Source organism: Streptopelia decaocto, assembly GCF_964273445.1.
Source record: "Streptopelia decaocto genome assembly, chromosome: 13".
NCBI lineage: Eukaryota > Metazoa > Chordata > Aves > Columbiformes > Columbidae > Streptopelia > Streptopelia decaocto.
In genome coordinates, this window is record NC_138668.1 from 7,163,847 (window position 1) to 7,177,287 (window position 13,441).

A 13,441-nucleotide genomic window follows, 5' to 3' on the forward strand; every position below is an offset into this window, starting at 1 on the left:
GATTGCACTTTGCTTACAATTAAGCATCCTATAGAAAAATGGAAATGCAGGGTCATTAACATAAAGTAATAATAAGGTAAACCATTCAATTATGGAGGAAAAAACATTTTGAATAATAAGGATATTGTATGCCTAAAAGACATTCAGATGCCAGTGTATTACCATTTTTGCATACATAATAAATGAACTTAAACCCCAAAATAATCGACAGAAGCACATGATAAATAGCTGTGCCCTTGGCAACAGCCTGGCTGGCATACCTCCCCCCGGGCAGCAGAGCAGCTCTGGGATAGCAGCAGGGAGTCCGGCCGGGGCAGCCGCGCAGGGACTTGGGGAGCCCTCGGCCACCACAGGGCTGGTGTGACGCTGGGGCCACCATGGTGCAGTGTCACCTCTTGGTGCCGTGGGGACGTGGGCGCTGCTGCAGCCGGCTTGTCTGTGGTGCTGAGCGGGGGGACGGGCGTTGCAGGGAGCAGGGGGGACGGGGCAGTCGGGGATCGCTGTGCCCGCAGCCGGGCTCTGCCCAGGGCAGCTGCTGGGCTCTGCGCCCGGATGCACACGCTGCCTCACTGTGCATTGAAAACTCTGATACTGTGTTTTGGACAGCTGAGAGGTTGATGCAGTTGGGAAGATCTGGCTACCCAATGTCTATATGGAGGGATCTGGGACTGGCGTGGCTACCTCCAGCATCTGCTGTCCCCCAGGAGCGTGTCCTCGTCCTGTTCCCCTCCCCTGGGTCAGCCTCTGTCTGTGGCACCCGTGGGTCTGCACAGACCTGTCCCATCCCCAGACAGATCTCCAGCAGGCGGCTGCAGGGGTCTGGGTGGCAGGAGGGCCCAGCTCCTCGTGCCAAACCGCTCTGTGCCATGGGGCAAGTCCAGCTCCTTCCCCACCGCCCGCAGTGCCAGAGCTCAGCAGCGGGATGTGCACAATTACTGCTGGTGTTCAATCTCTGCTGCAGATATCGCTCCTCTGTTGTCCCTCTGTGACAATTCCCAGCCTTTTAGCTGTTGATGGCTTGCCTATTACTCCGGCACTGTTAGGATAACATCCAGATACATCTGAAGAGTGGAATTTATTTACTGTTCTACCCTGAAAAGCTTTTAGCATGATACAGCAGCAGTGCTTTCACTTGGACTGGCATTATTGTCAGGGTTTTTTTACAGGTAGAAGTAAATTTTCTGGAAGGTGCAAAAGGACTCCTCACTATGTGTAGCTCAGCTCCATACTAGTACATTTTAATATTCTGTGTTCATGGTCTTCCTTCTCAGGAAGGGCCCATCTTTGGGAAACGGGAATGGTTTGAACAGCCCAGTTGAATCAAATCAGTATTTAAGGTGAACTGGGCTGTGTGTACGGCACTCTCTTCCTCTTTCCGTATCAAACTGGCTTTTCCAGGAACCATAGCCTGCAATATCAATAGCATGTATTATTGGCAGTCATAAAAACTTCCATAGATATTACTCAGCACTCAGCAAGGCAGAGCTGGATGGAAACACTTTGCACAGGTGCCTGTGCAGTCTCGTTTCCCTCCCTCCTATGCCAGTGGGAGATGAATGGGCTGTTGTAGCACTCAGGTGACTTGTACCCGTATGTTGAGGGAAACCTGGGCTGGGAACAGGCCACCTTCACTTGAGCATCCTGGGAGGGAGAGGCGGACTCGGCGCCGCCGCTGGCCGCCTGTGCAGCCCGTGAGACGGGGCGCTCGGGCTGGCGCTGCTTCGCTCTGCCCGTGATTAATGCTGTAATTACAGCTGGGAGACGACACTGAGATACTCCCAGTGAACAGCATCGCAGTGCTTCTGTAGAGAATGGTAGTGAGGCTTAGTCAAAACAATTTTGACTGCACTGGGGTTAGAAATATGCATTTCCAGCCTTTTTCACAACCTTTTTCATGGCTGAGCACTGACCAACAATAAATCTTACACTAAAATTGGAGAGATGGGGCCAAATTTATCCCTGGTGAAACGATGTCACACTGAACACACATCTCCGTGCCCAGGACTGAAATTGCTTTGAGCAGGCGAAGCCAAGCGGCGCCGCGTGCCGGGAGCCCCCGCAGACGGTGCCGGCGCGGCTGTGCCAGCGGCGCGGGGGCCGGTTCCTCGGGGCTGGCGCAGCCTGTGAGCTCGGCGGGGCTGCTGGCGAGGCAGGCGGGGGGTCAGGGCACCCCCAGCATTCGGGCAGTGACACCACAGCAGCGCTGCCCCAGCTGGGACTGTCCGGTGTGTGTGCGAGCTGTGGAGGCAGCAGCCGGATCCCAGAGGAGATCCACTGGAGGAAAGAACAGAAGAAAGCAAGATTTAGCATTAAGATCATAATTTCAGATTGCATTGTGCAAGCATCAACAATCTATATACATGAGAGCCTTTGGGAACACAATGCTGTAACAGCTATCTAAGCAGCCTGAACAGCGAGGGTTATTTTTAATTGCAACTGAATGGATCTAACCTTGTGATGTCTGTTCACAAAGCGTTGCTGGATTAATACAGGTTCCATAGTTGATTCTGCTAAAAGATTTTAATGGATCGGCTTAGTTCTCTGCTCCATGATTATAGCATTCTTACCCGCCTATCATGCATGAGCCAGATGGTCCCAGTGAAATCAGAGCATATTTATATTTTTGTCTGCTACTCAGCCAGCTGCCCACTGATTTTGTTGCAGAGTGGTAGGAGGAGAGGAGCCTTCCTGGGTGAAGTTCACCCACCTCTTTTCCTCGTCCCGGTATCTTCCCCACCTCCTCAAACACACCAGAGGAACCCGGAGGGTTGTGTCCCAGGGCGGCCGCGCTCCCTGGCAGCAGCGGCACCGTCTCCTGGCACGGATTCAGCTGCTTCCCAGTGTGCAGGGGGATGTTTTGAGTTCTATGGGTGATGAGAGCCATTAAGAAGGTACAAATACTAAAGAGATGCTGAGCGATGCCTATAAAATCTCTGAATCCCTGACAGAATCAATAGCGGGCTCTCAGGAGTAACTTCTTATCCAGGCCAACTTAAGCACATGCCAATGAGCTGTTAAAGATTTTGCATTTTGTGGAGACACAGAATCCCTTTCATTGCGATTGTTGGACTCTAGACTGAGCCAGATGATGAAAAATCACATTAGAAATAGTCTGTACTCCAAAGGCATTTTCCTTGGCGTCTGGGAGAGCAGCTTGAACGATGCTTGCAGGCAGCATCCTTCCTGCAGCGTGTCCCCACCAGCCCAGGCTGCCCGACCCGTCACCGCGGGGGAGCCCTGTCCCTGGGGCTTGGTGCAGAGAGAGGCACTGTCCCCCAGCCCCGTCTGAGGGGTGGAGGAGCAGGAAAGGGAAGGAGGGAGCAGGGGAGCCCAGGAGATGGAGGTCCTGGGGCCGGCACCAGGGATGCAGCTGAGCCTGTGCTGTGTCTGGAGCTGCGCATCAAGCAGGAGCTGCGGGTGGCCGGGGCAGGATCGGGCCCGCTGCGCAGGCTGGCCTCCTCTCTGATAACTTTGCTATTGACACAATTGCCAATTTGGCATTTCGGTTACCGTAGCAACTCGATGCTGCCATTCTCTGATCAGATCAGCTCACAGTTAGTCAACAGCCGGTGTTGATATGGCAACGCAGGACCGTTCTCCATCCCGCCTGCCGCAGCTCCAGGCGGTCCCACGGGGGACACGGGTGCAGTGAGACCCCCCGGGTCCGGCTGTGTGTCTGGGTCTCCTGGTCCTGCCCAGCCCAAGGAGCTCAACAGGGACGTGGCTGGGAAGGTGGCTGCACAAAGCAAACAGGGTCCTCGCCATCTCAAACTGCCCCTTGTGAGAGTGTTTTGCATGGGCACCAAATGGCTTTGCAAACCTGGGGACAAGGGAAAGCTGTTTACCTTGCAGAGGGAAACCAACCGTCCCAGGCAGCCGTAAATTATGGGCACTGGGTCCTGCAAGAGCAGAGCCCAGCCCACAGAGGTGGTTCAGCCCCTTCTCCTGCAGTCACCAGCTTCCAAACTGTGAAACTGTTTCCGTGAGCCTCCTGGGGGAGATTTGTTTTGCTTTAGCCCCAGTCTGAACTGGCACTCGCTTCTCTGAAAGTGCTTTACAATTTGCGTTTAATGTTTTTTAACAGACATGTACAAGCCATTTGAATTAGAGCAGTATGAATCTATTAGGCAGCGACAGATGCAAGTTTTGTGTCTCTTATTAGAAGGGATTGGATTCTGAGGTTTAGTGATGTGCAAAGGATTGGACTTTGGAGAGATTAAAATTATTTTCAGCGTTAAGCACAATATTTCTAAGCTAATGCACTCAGTCTTGAATACAGATTCACAGACCAAAAAGATTATAAAACATTAAACCTATGTAAATTCAGCTGTAAATTTATGTTTGAACAAATTCAACAAGAGATTTGACTTGGGGACTTACAGCAAATAGGTTCTGCTTTTAATGCCTATTGCAGTCTTGAGTTGCAACGCTCTTCTCCCCTTGACAGTCCCACGCCTGCTGAATTACTGGCAGGTCACAGTTGACAGCTCAAGCAATTATACTGGAATGTGTTAATAATAAAAAGGAAAACGACTTCATGTTTGTCTTTTCAGAAGACAAAAGCAGATGTTTGCTCCACACCAAGGAGCAGCAGACAGGAGCTCCGTGGCCAGGTGACACTGTTGCACACCTGGCCATTGCCTCTTCAGCACAGAATCCTGCAAATCCACGTCCTGCTCTGTGGTTCTTTGAGCCCTGGGAGGTGCTGTGAACTTTTTTCTCTTGTTGAGAACATGAAAATACAGTTAACAAAGACTCCTTTTGAGTGGGATTGCAGGAAACCTGCAACATCGTGAACAAGCTGCCTACACACAGATAAATGACAGCTGTGACTGAAGGAATAAACAAGATAATCTGGATTTAAATAAACCACAAGGGGATTTTGGCAACATGCAAATTCACAAATATATAAAATGTATCCTTTGAAAATAAAGAGCTTGTCTGAAGCCAGCAGTTAGGAACAATTACTGCAGCACATTTTCCCAATGAGGGCTCAGCGCTGGCTGTGGCCCCGAGCCGGGCAGCGGCAGCCAGATGTCCTCCCGTGGCGCAGCGGCCGCGCTGCGGTGTCAGCACCGAGCGGAGCCCGGGGGCAGCACGGGCAGCGCGGCCCCTGCCAGAGGGGGAGCTGGGGCACACGGGGCAGCTGGGACCCCCAGCCTGCCAGCCATGCCCTGCGCAAGGAGGAGGAGAGGAGAGAAATATCCAAAGCCCAAGCTAGCGCCCAGTAATACGCATTTGATCGTCTGCTGGAAGGACCAGGTGATTCCTGGGTCCAAGCCCGGAAACAGCAATAAAAGTTTCATTTTGACATTGCACAGCAGAGATGCTGCTACCGAGAAGCGTGAAGAAGTGATGTCCCGTGAGGGAGTGAAGGGTCCTTAGCACCGGGTGGGGCTCCCTCCAGGGGGAGGTGGCCCGTTGTCATTGTCCCTTTCCCAGGTGGGCAGATGGAGGCAGAGCAGGGTGGGAGATGAGGAGGGACCAGCGCAGAGCCAAGAGCAGACGGGTCCTGCTGCAGCTTCACCTCCCGGGCTGCTCTGCGGAGCACGTCAGGCACGCTCAGCAGTGCAGCACTGCCTCTTCCTCACCCAGCCTGGCATCGAAAGGGACAAAACCACTGCAAGAAAAGCCAAAGCGTGTCCAAGAGGCTACGCAGTCCTGCCCGGGAGCAAAGCCTGGCCCAGCGTGGCAGAGTGATGGCAGCGTCACATCCTGCGTGAGCACCGAGCTGGTTTGCATTCTGTCGGCACGTGCGGTTGGGGCAGAGCACACGGAGCGGCTCCGTGCACGTGAGCTGCTCCGAGGAGTGTCCCTGCGGTGACACAGCCCCGGCTGCTCCAGGTTTAACAGCGGGTTGTTCTCAGTGGCAGGAGCGGCGGGGCCGTGTGTCGCTCTCTCGGTGACAGCCGTCACGTGCAGGACAGATGCAGGACGTGCTGGCTCGGGGGCTGATGGCTCAGGCCGCCTCCGCTGCCTGCGCGGGGCGGGAGCTCAGCCGGGCAGTCGCACACCTGCCCAGGGAAGGCAGCACCTAGATAGGAACTCGGAAGCAAGAGACTGGGAAAAGCGATTCTGTGTGTGCACCCAGCAGCAGCAGTTCTAGTGCCCTGCAGGGCCAGGGGTGTCTCGATGACACGCTGCAGGTCCCAGTGTTATCCTTAAATCTGTACAGCAAAAGCTGAATCTGCTTTTCCTCCTTTTTTCCTTGATCGCTACTTCCCTGCTGTCTCTCCTCAGTGCCAGCCTATCTCTCCATTTGTCTTTATTGTGCATGGAATTAAACACAGCCCTTAAATGTGAATGCTTTCAGATTATTAGCTCTGCAATTTCTTGGCTCCTGTTTATTGTGATAACATCATCTGAAGGGGCTGTTGTAATTAATAGTTTGTTCGTGCTTCTTTTATAAACCCCTGGTGTGTCTATTTTATACTTGAACATCAGCCACTACAACTTGCTTCCAGTGTGTTGTCTGAAGCATCCCCACCACAGAGGAAAGGCTTAGAGGTTTGGTTTGGTTTGGTTTTTTTTTTGTTTTGTTTTTTTGTCTTGCAACAGCTTATTGAAGCCATAAATTAAAGTAAAAGCTACGTAAGTATAATATGAAAGGCAAGACTATCGTCCACAGGCTCTTAGTTGCAGAAAAGCGTCTTGTCAGCTGGGAGAGAGACCCAATACAAAGATGTAGTGCAAAAAACCAATAAGCTGGTGGCGGTGGCTGGAGCAGTTCGCACTGCAGCCGAGGTGCTAAGCAGCAGTGCCATTAGCTGACCCCGAGCGCCCCGAGCTCTCGGCGGCACGGCAGATGTGCCGGTGGCGGCACCGCGCCGGCTGAGCCGGGACAGGGCTCTGCTGCGCGATGCAGAGGGTCAGTGCAGATGATGGCAATGGTTCCCTCGAGCCCTATTGTCTGAGAGTCCATTGCTCGGAGTCCAGCAGAGCTTTTAGCATCTCATAATCACCACGTTTTGACATTTGACAGCCTGCCGCATGCTGCCAGGGTGTCTGACTCAGAGGAGCTCACACCAGCCAATTCTGCCTCTGTTGGTCCCTCCTTCTGCTCAGACAATTGTGCAGGAAAACAGCTTATCCTGTCGGAAACAGCACAGAGCAGCATGCAGTGCTGCTGCGTGGGCGTCAGGGTAACTGAACACCGCGGGGCAGGGGTTCTGTGCTTGCCTGGCCATCCATCACGATTTGCAAGGTAGAAGGATTTTCCATGCTGCTGCTTCTCCTGTTATCCAGGCCACGGCTCCCTCAGCAGATGTTCTCTCCACTCGGAAACCGGAGCTGCCTCTTCCCGCTCCCCGTGGTGCCGCATCCCACGGGCACACTGCAACCGTGGGCCTGCTGGACCCTCCGGGCTCCAAGCGCTGCTGTGGCAGCACCAAACCCACCTTTGCTCTTGCCAAGAGACCCAGCACCTCCTCCAGCAGCACCTCGGCAAAACCAGCCCAGCCCGGTGGATCACACCAGCGATAAACACACAAATTACGGGGAGCTTTAAAGCAAGCCGATGCATTTAGCAGTCACAAACAGGAGGCAACACTGACAGACAAGTCCACTTCTGCTCACACACCCTGAGTCCTGACGTGGCTGTTCTGGGGCTGGCGGGCTGACACCAGCATCTCTGTGGTGCCCAAAGTGCTCTCACACACCCATCGCCAGCCTGTTCACATTGTTTCCTCACCATATGTTTGTAGTAAAAACAATTGCAGTGTGAAGAGCTAAGACCCTGAGCATCCCCGTCCTCCGTGTCTGGTGCTGGAGACTTGGCTGGCCCTGCAAAGCGCTTCCTGAGAGCAGTGACACCAGGAGTTGTGACACTAGGAGCAGTGGCACCACTCCTCCTCCTGCCTTGCAGGCAGCAGCACCACCAGGCACTGTGTCTTTGGGGCAAATTAGCCAACAACAGGTTAAACAACATACCCTTGGTGTGGGTGTGTCTAGGCATGAGTATTTGAAAGGCTTAAGATAAAAATATTGTTAAAAGACAGTTAAGCAGTCAGTACTGTGCCTGTGAACCCTCTGACCAGATAACGCTGCAGGTACAGAAACCCTCTGGCAGACATGGCAGCTCCACAGCCGCCTGCATGGTCTCAGCTCACCCGCCGTGCCGGGGGCACCGGGGGCACCGGGAGGACACCGGGAGGACACCGGGAGGGCACCGGGAGGGCACCAGGGCTCACCATGGCACAGGTGGGCTCTGCCTGGTGCTGCCCTCCCACCGCTCCATCAGCCGAGGGGGTGTGAAGGGGCCAAACGCTCTTACAGGTGACATCATTTAACACCTCCCAGCTTGCTATGATAATCTTTACTGGGGGCAGCTGGGACAAGCATTTACTTCTTCATTTTCTTAGATGTAAATGCTATCTCGCTGCAGTCTCGTTTTACAATATGGTAATGCACTATCCAGGAAAGTCTTGCTACATGCTAATTTATCCAGTAGGCAAATTCCTTTTGGCTAATAAAAGTGCTTGCACAGGAAGCTCAAAACCCAGCAGCAATTAATTATTGACAGAGCATGTGAATTAGAGATAAAAGAAAAGTCATTCTTTCTCACACACAAGATAGTAAATAAATTTAATTATTGTACTAGAAGCAAGGGATCTTATTCTGTATTAAGTTTTATTAGCTGAGACATTTAAAAGCATGTCATCATAACAAAAAGGTCTTGTGTAATCCTAACTGCACCACTCTGGTACAAGGCTCTGAAGTGAATGGGCTTAATTGAGCAAATGGAAGCAGATGGCTTGCTGAACAGACAGGTATTGTACAGGTTTATTGTCAATTAACTTTTGTCTACATACGCCTATGGCGAATTGACTGTATAATGTGTTACCAAGGCTGATTTAACACTTTGGGTGCTCACCATGTCCAGGGTCCGAGAAGAAACAAAGCCAGAAGTGCTTTGGTTCGGGGCCTGCAGCGGTGGCAGCATCCCTGCTCCCCAGCAGCCCCGGGGTGTCCCTGTCCCCTCTCTAACTCCCCTCCTCTGCTTCTGCACAGGAACGTGATGCCCAAGACACTGGATGGCCAGATCACCATGGAGAAGACCCCCAGCTACTTTGTGACCAACGAGGCCCCCAGGCGCATCCACTCCATGGCCAAGGACACAAAGCTGATCGTGGTGGTGAGGAACCCGGTCACCCGCGCCATCTCGGACTACACGCAGACCCTCTCCAAGAAGCCGGAGATCCCCACCTTTGAAGTGCTGGCCTTCAAGAACCGGACCCTGGGGCTGATCGATGCCTCCTGGAGCGCGATCCGCATCGGGATCTATGCCCTGCACCTGGAGAACTGGCTCCAGTACTTCCCCCTCTCCCAGATCCTTTTTGTCAGTGGTGAGAGGCTTATCACTGACCCGGCTGGGGAAATGGCCAAGGTCCAGGACTTCTTAGGCCTCAAGAGGATTGTGACAGAGAAACATTTTTATTTTAATAAAACCAAGGGGTTCCCCTGTCTAAAGAAGCCAGAGGACAGCAGTGCTCCCAGGTGCCTGGGCAAGTCCAAAGGTCGAACTCACCCCCAAATAGACCCAGATGTCATCCACAGACTGCGGAAGTTTTACAAACCATTCAATGTCATGTTTTACCAAATGACGGGCCAAGATTTCCAGTGGGAGCAGGAAGAAAGTGATAAGTAGAACCACAAAATCAGGAAAAAAGCTTTTTTCTTCTGAGATGCAAGTCATTGTTAGAGACCCAAGACTTGCTCCGGGCTGGTGGCTCAGCCTTGGAGCGCAAGACTCTTGCGCTGTCAGGGTTGCAGCCAAAGCTGTCCTGCGTTTCCAGCTCTGAAACCTCAGCGGGACATCACCTCGGGTTCACTTGGGCTCTCCCCCCATGACACTGAGGGCTCTGGGGTGGGTGGGAGGAGGAAGAGGCAGGGCCGTGGGGCTCCCCAGGGCGGTGGGATGCTTTGTGTTGACATTCCGCTGCTGGTGTCCCCGCACAGCCAGGCGGGCAGGACCAGCAGCTCCTGCCATGGTTAGGCTCATGGGTGGCACACAAAACCCAGCAGCATCGAGAAAAACCAGTAGATTTGATTTCTCCTGCCTGGCTTTTAGTTTTGCCCAACAGCAGCATCAGATCTGGTAAATTCAGGACGTGCATTTACATGCACACTGGTATTTGTGTGTGGAAGGAATAAAGCCAGTTATGCTGCAAAGGGACTATGTACAGAAACTTCTTTTGCACCAGATGTTTCAATTACTTGTTGCACTAAAACTAGTATTTACCAAGTGCCACAAAACACCTGGGCCCAATTCTCCCCTGACGGATGGTGTACCTGCTGCTGGAGAGGTGTTCCTGCTCTGCTGGGATGCCCTGGGAGATCAGAGCCCCTGCTCCTCCTGGAAGCCGTGAAGCCCCACCGAGGCAGCTGCTGGAGTGAGCTGGGGTCTCTGTGAGCCGTGGTGCAGAGCCGTGTGCCCGGGGAGCACCCTTGGCCAGGCTGTGCCAGCTCTGCGGTTTGGAGCCGGGCATTCCTGGTGGGAACCGGGGGGGGATTGCAGGGCAGAGGTGGTGGGACAGCCCCAGCCCGACTGTCGGGGCCCTGGCACTGCCCTTCATTTGCACCTTGGACATGAGAGCTCCACTGCTTGCTGTTGACAGCTGGGTTTGCAAAATGGGGAAGCAGCCTTCGTCTCTACTTCAGAATTACAAAAAAGCAATTAATTCCCAGGGTGAGCACTGCTCTGCACAAAAAATGTGTTATTTCTAGTGGAAATGACCAAGCCAAACACTCAACCAAATTTGCAAATCCTGATAGAAACTGTAGAATAAACCCGTATCCCAACTGGATCCTCCAGCCATGTGACAAGAGCTGCACACTGGAACCGGGGAGAGCAGGACAGCAGCACCGCGACACAGCAGCACCGCGACACAGCTGCACCGCGACACAGCTGCACCGTTTGCACCTCCATCACTGAGAGAAACACAGTGAGAGAGGGACCAAAGGGAAAACCGCAGAGCTACCATTCCTGAAATGTTCCCTTCACAGGAGTGATTTATAAGGGCACTTGGATATTGCTGGCTGCTTGCCTCGTTTAACGAGGGGTAAGGATGGTGCTGCGTGCGAATCCCCGGCCCCTGGCTGCTGGGAACCAGCAGAGATGTAGCATCGCATGACTCTGGGAGGACCGGGACTCAGTTTTGATTAAGGTGGCAAGAAATCCCTACTGATGCAGCTAACCAGATGAAATCGCTCTTAGGTTGGGTAACAAGCTGAACCTGCTCTGGGTTTCATGGTCTGTTGTGTGGTTCATTACACCATGAAGTGGTGCTGGTGCCTTGGATTGGATGAAAGAAGAGCTGAAGTTATTTGGAAAATTTACACTGTGGGCCATGCTGGAGGGGCATCGCAAGTCCCTGCGAACGTCACGTCAGTTTCGATTAGTTTGATGAGGTTTAAAACAGCTCCTGACATAACACAGTTTTTCACAGACCCACAAATCCCAAAATTATTACATGAAAATTGGAAATATGTAATATGCATAATTTTACAGTGTTTCTCATGTTATTAGAATGTCAGATCAGCTCCTAAGTGAAAACTGGTGTTGGACAATTTGGTGCAAGTTGCCAGGACCTGACAGGTTGGTGTCTCTGTGTGACCATTGGGCCTCCATGGCCAAATCTTGGACTCTCAGCTCCCATCGCCAGCTTAACAAGGAGCAGCTTTCCTCCCAGCAAGGTCTGCTCGAGCTTGAACGAGCCCCCAGGTGCCCCCATCCCCCAGCAAGTCTACTTGATACCCCAGCCCTGCTCTGGTCCCAGCGCTGCCCCCTTGCTCCTGGGCAGCCCAGGCTGGGGTCTGCTGGGAAGAGCCTTTGGTCCCCAACCATCATCAAGCCACCATCACGCTTCTCATCATGCCATCGCTGGAGGGACAGGAGATCCAAAAAATGCATCCACGTCTGAGCGTTACAGCCCAGCTAAGTGTCCTGTTGGGGAGGTCACAGCGTGCGGCTGGGCAAGAGTGGCCGTACAAAGCACAGTCGCGTCTGGGCTCAGTCCTGCAGCTGGACCGTGGAGCAGGGATGGGGACAGGGCTCCCAGCACGACCCCCCTGCACCTGAGAGGCCACCGATGGTTTACAGAGCCGGGGAGGGGCCGTGGGAGGTGCTGGGCCTGCCCATGCCTTGGCCCTGCCCTGGCTCTTGCTCCCGTTCTTTCTGCCATATATTCAGAGGTTTATTTTTTTATATTGGCTGCAATCTCCAGCTCGGGATGAGCCACCAAGTGGCCCCGCTCCGAGCTGCCCCACAGACACCGACCGCCCCGCGTGGGTCGGGACCCCCGGCCTCCCCGTGCCCTGCGGAGCCACCGGCTCCTGCGCCGCGCTGGGCAGGACGGGGACGCGCCAGCCAGGCCGGGACACGGGCAGCACCGGGGGCTCTGCGGGTGGGTTATTCTGTTTTCTGAATTGCGCCCCGTGTCCCCGCCGTGTGCCGTGCCCGTGCAGGGGCCTGACGGGAATTATTTTCTATCTGGCCAGAGCGTGGCCTGCCAAATGAGAGAGTCAGGTTAATAACACTTTTTTTTTAAAACTATTCAAATGTCAGCATTAGAATACACAGGAAATTGAATTTTGTATTTGATTTCAATTAGCAAAGCATAAATTATATTTAATTTTATACACAGTCTGGGTGATTCATTGTTCTGGAAAAGCTGGTACTTTATGGTTCAGAGACTGGAAATGGAGAGTTAGTGTTTTCTGAAACCAAACTGCTGTGCTGTCACCTCCTCCCAAACACGTCTCTGTTTGTCGGTGTCACTCTGTACCTGAACGATATGAAAATCCTGAACTGAACACTTGAACCCACAGCACTAAATAATAAAATGTTGTAGCAGCTGCATTTCTCCGCTCCATTTCTCCCGGCAGCACCAGCACCCCTGAGTGCAGACCCCCTGTCAGCCGGTCACCCCGAACCACATCACGGGACACGGGCCCACGAGGGCTGGGGGACAGTGCGTGCCACAACCAGGACCAGCCACCAGCTCCTGACCCGGCACTGGGGACAGCAGGATGGTCCCTGCGGTGGGGACAGCAGGATGGTCCCTGCAGTGGGGACAGCAGGATTGTCCCTGCGGTGGGGACAGCAGGATGGTCCCTGCGGAGGGGACACCTTTCCTCACTGGCCTCGCAGCTCAGGGCGCATCTCGCAAGGTCACAAAGAACAAATTCCGGAGCAATGCCTGCGAGGCTTCACTTGCTGCTGCTGAAGGATAAATCAGTGGATAATAGAAGGAGAGGGCTGGCTGCCAGGCAAAGGAAGGAGGGTGACAATTTTTTTATCTTATTTTGTGTGCATAATTTCCTGCTAGTTTGAAAAAAGCTATTTCACAGCACGGCCCTATTGTGTCATCTGATAAAAACACTGAAAAACTTTTATCAACAAAATTAGGAAGTAGTGAACTATAAAATTGCTAATTATTTT

At 53.1% G+C, this 13,441-nt stretch overlaps 1 protein-coding gene across 1 annotated transcript in view; it reads left to right on the forward strand.

Moving 5' to 3' along the window:
* Positions 1-9,917, forward strand: part of HS3ST4 (heparan sulfate-glucosamine 3-sulfotransferase 4) — a 50,440-nt gene extending 40,523 nt beyond the window's left edge. The window contains exon 2 of the mRNA XM_082064254.1: positions 9,010-9,917. Within this exon, the coding sequence (XP_081920380.1) occupies positions 9,010-9,646 (637 nt within the window). The 3' untranslated portion in view covers positions 9,647-9,917. The remainder of the gene's footprint in view (positions 1-9,009) is intronic.
* Positions 9,918-13,441: the final 3,524 nt, after the last annotated feature.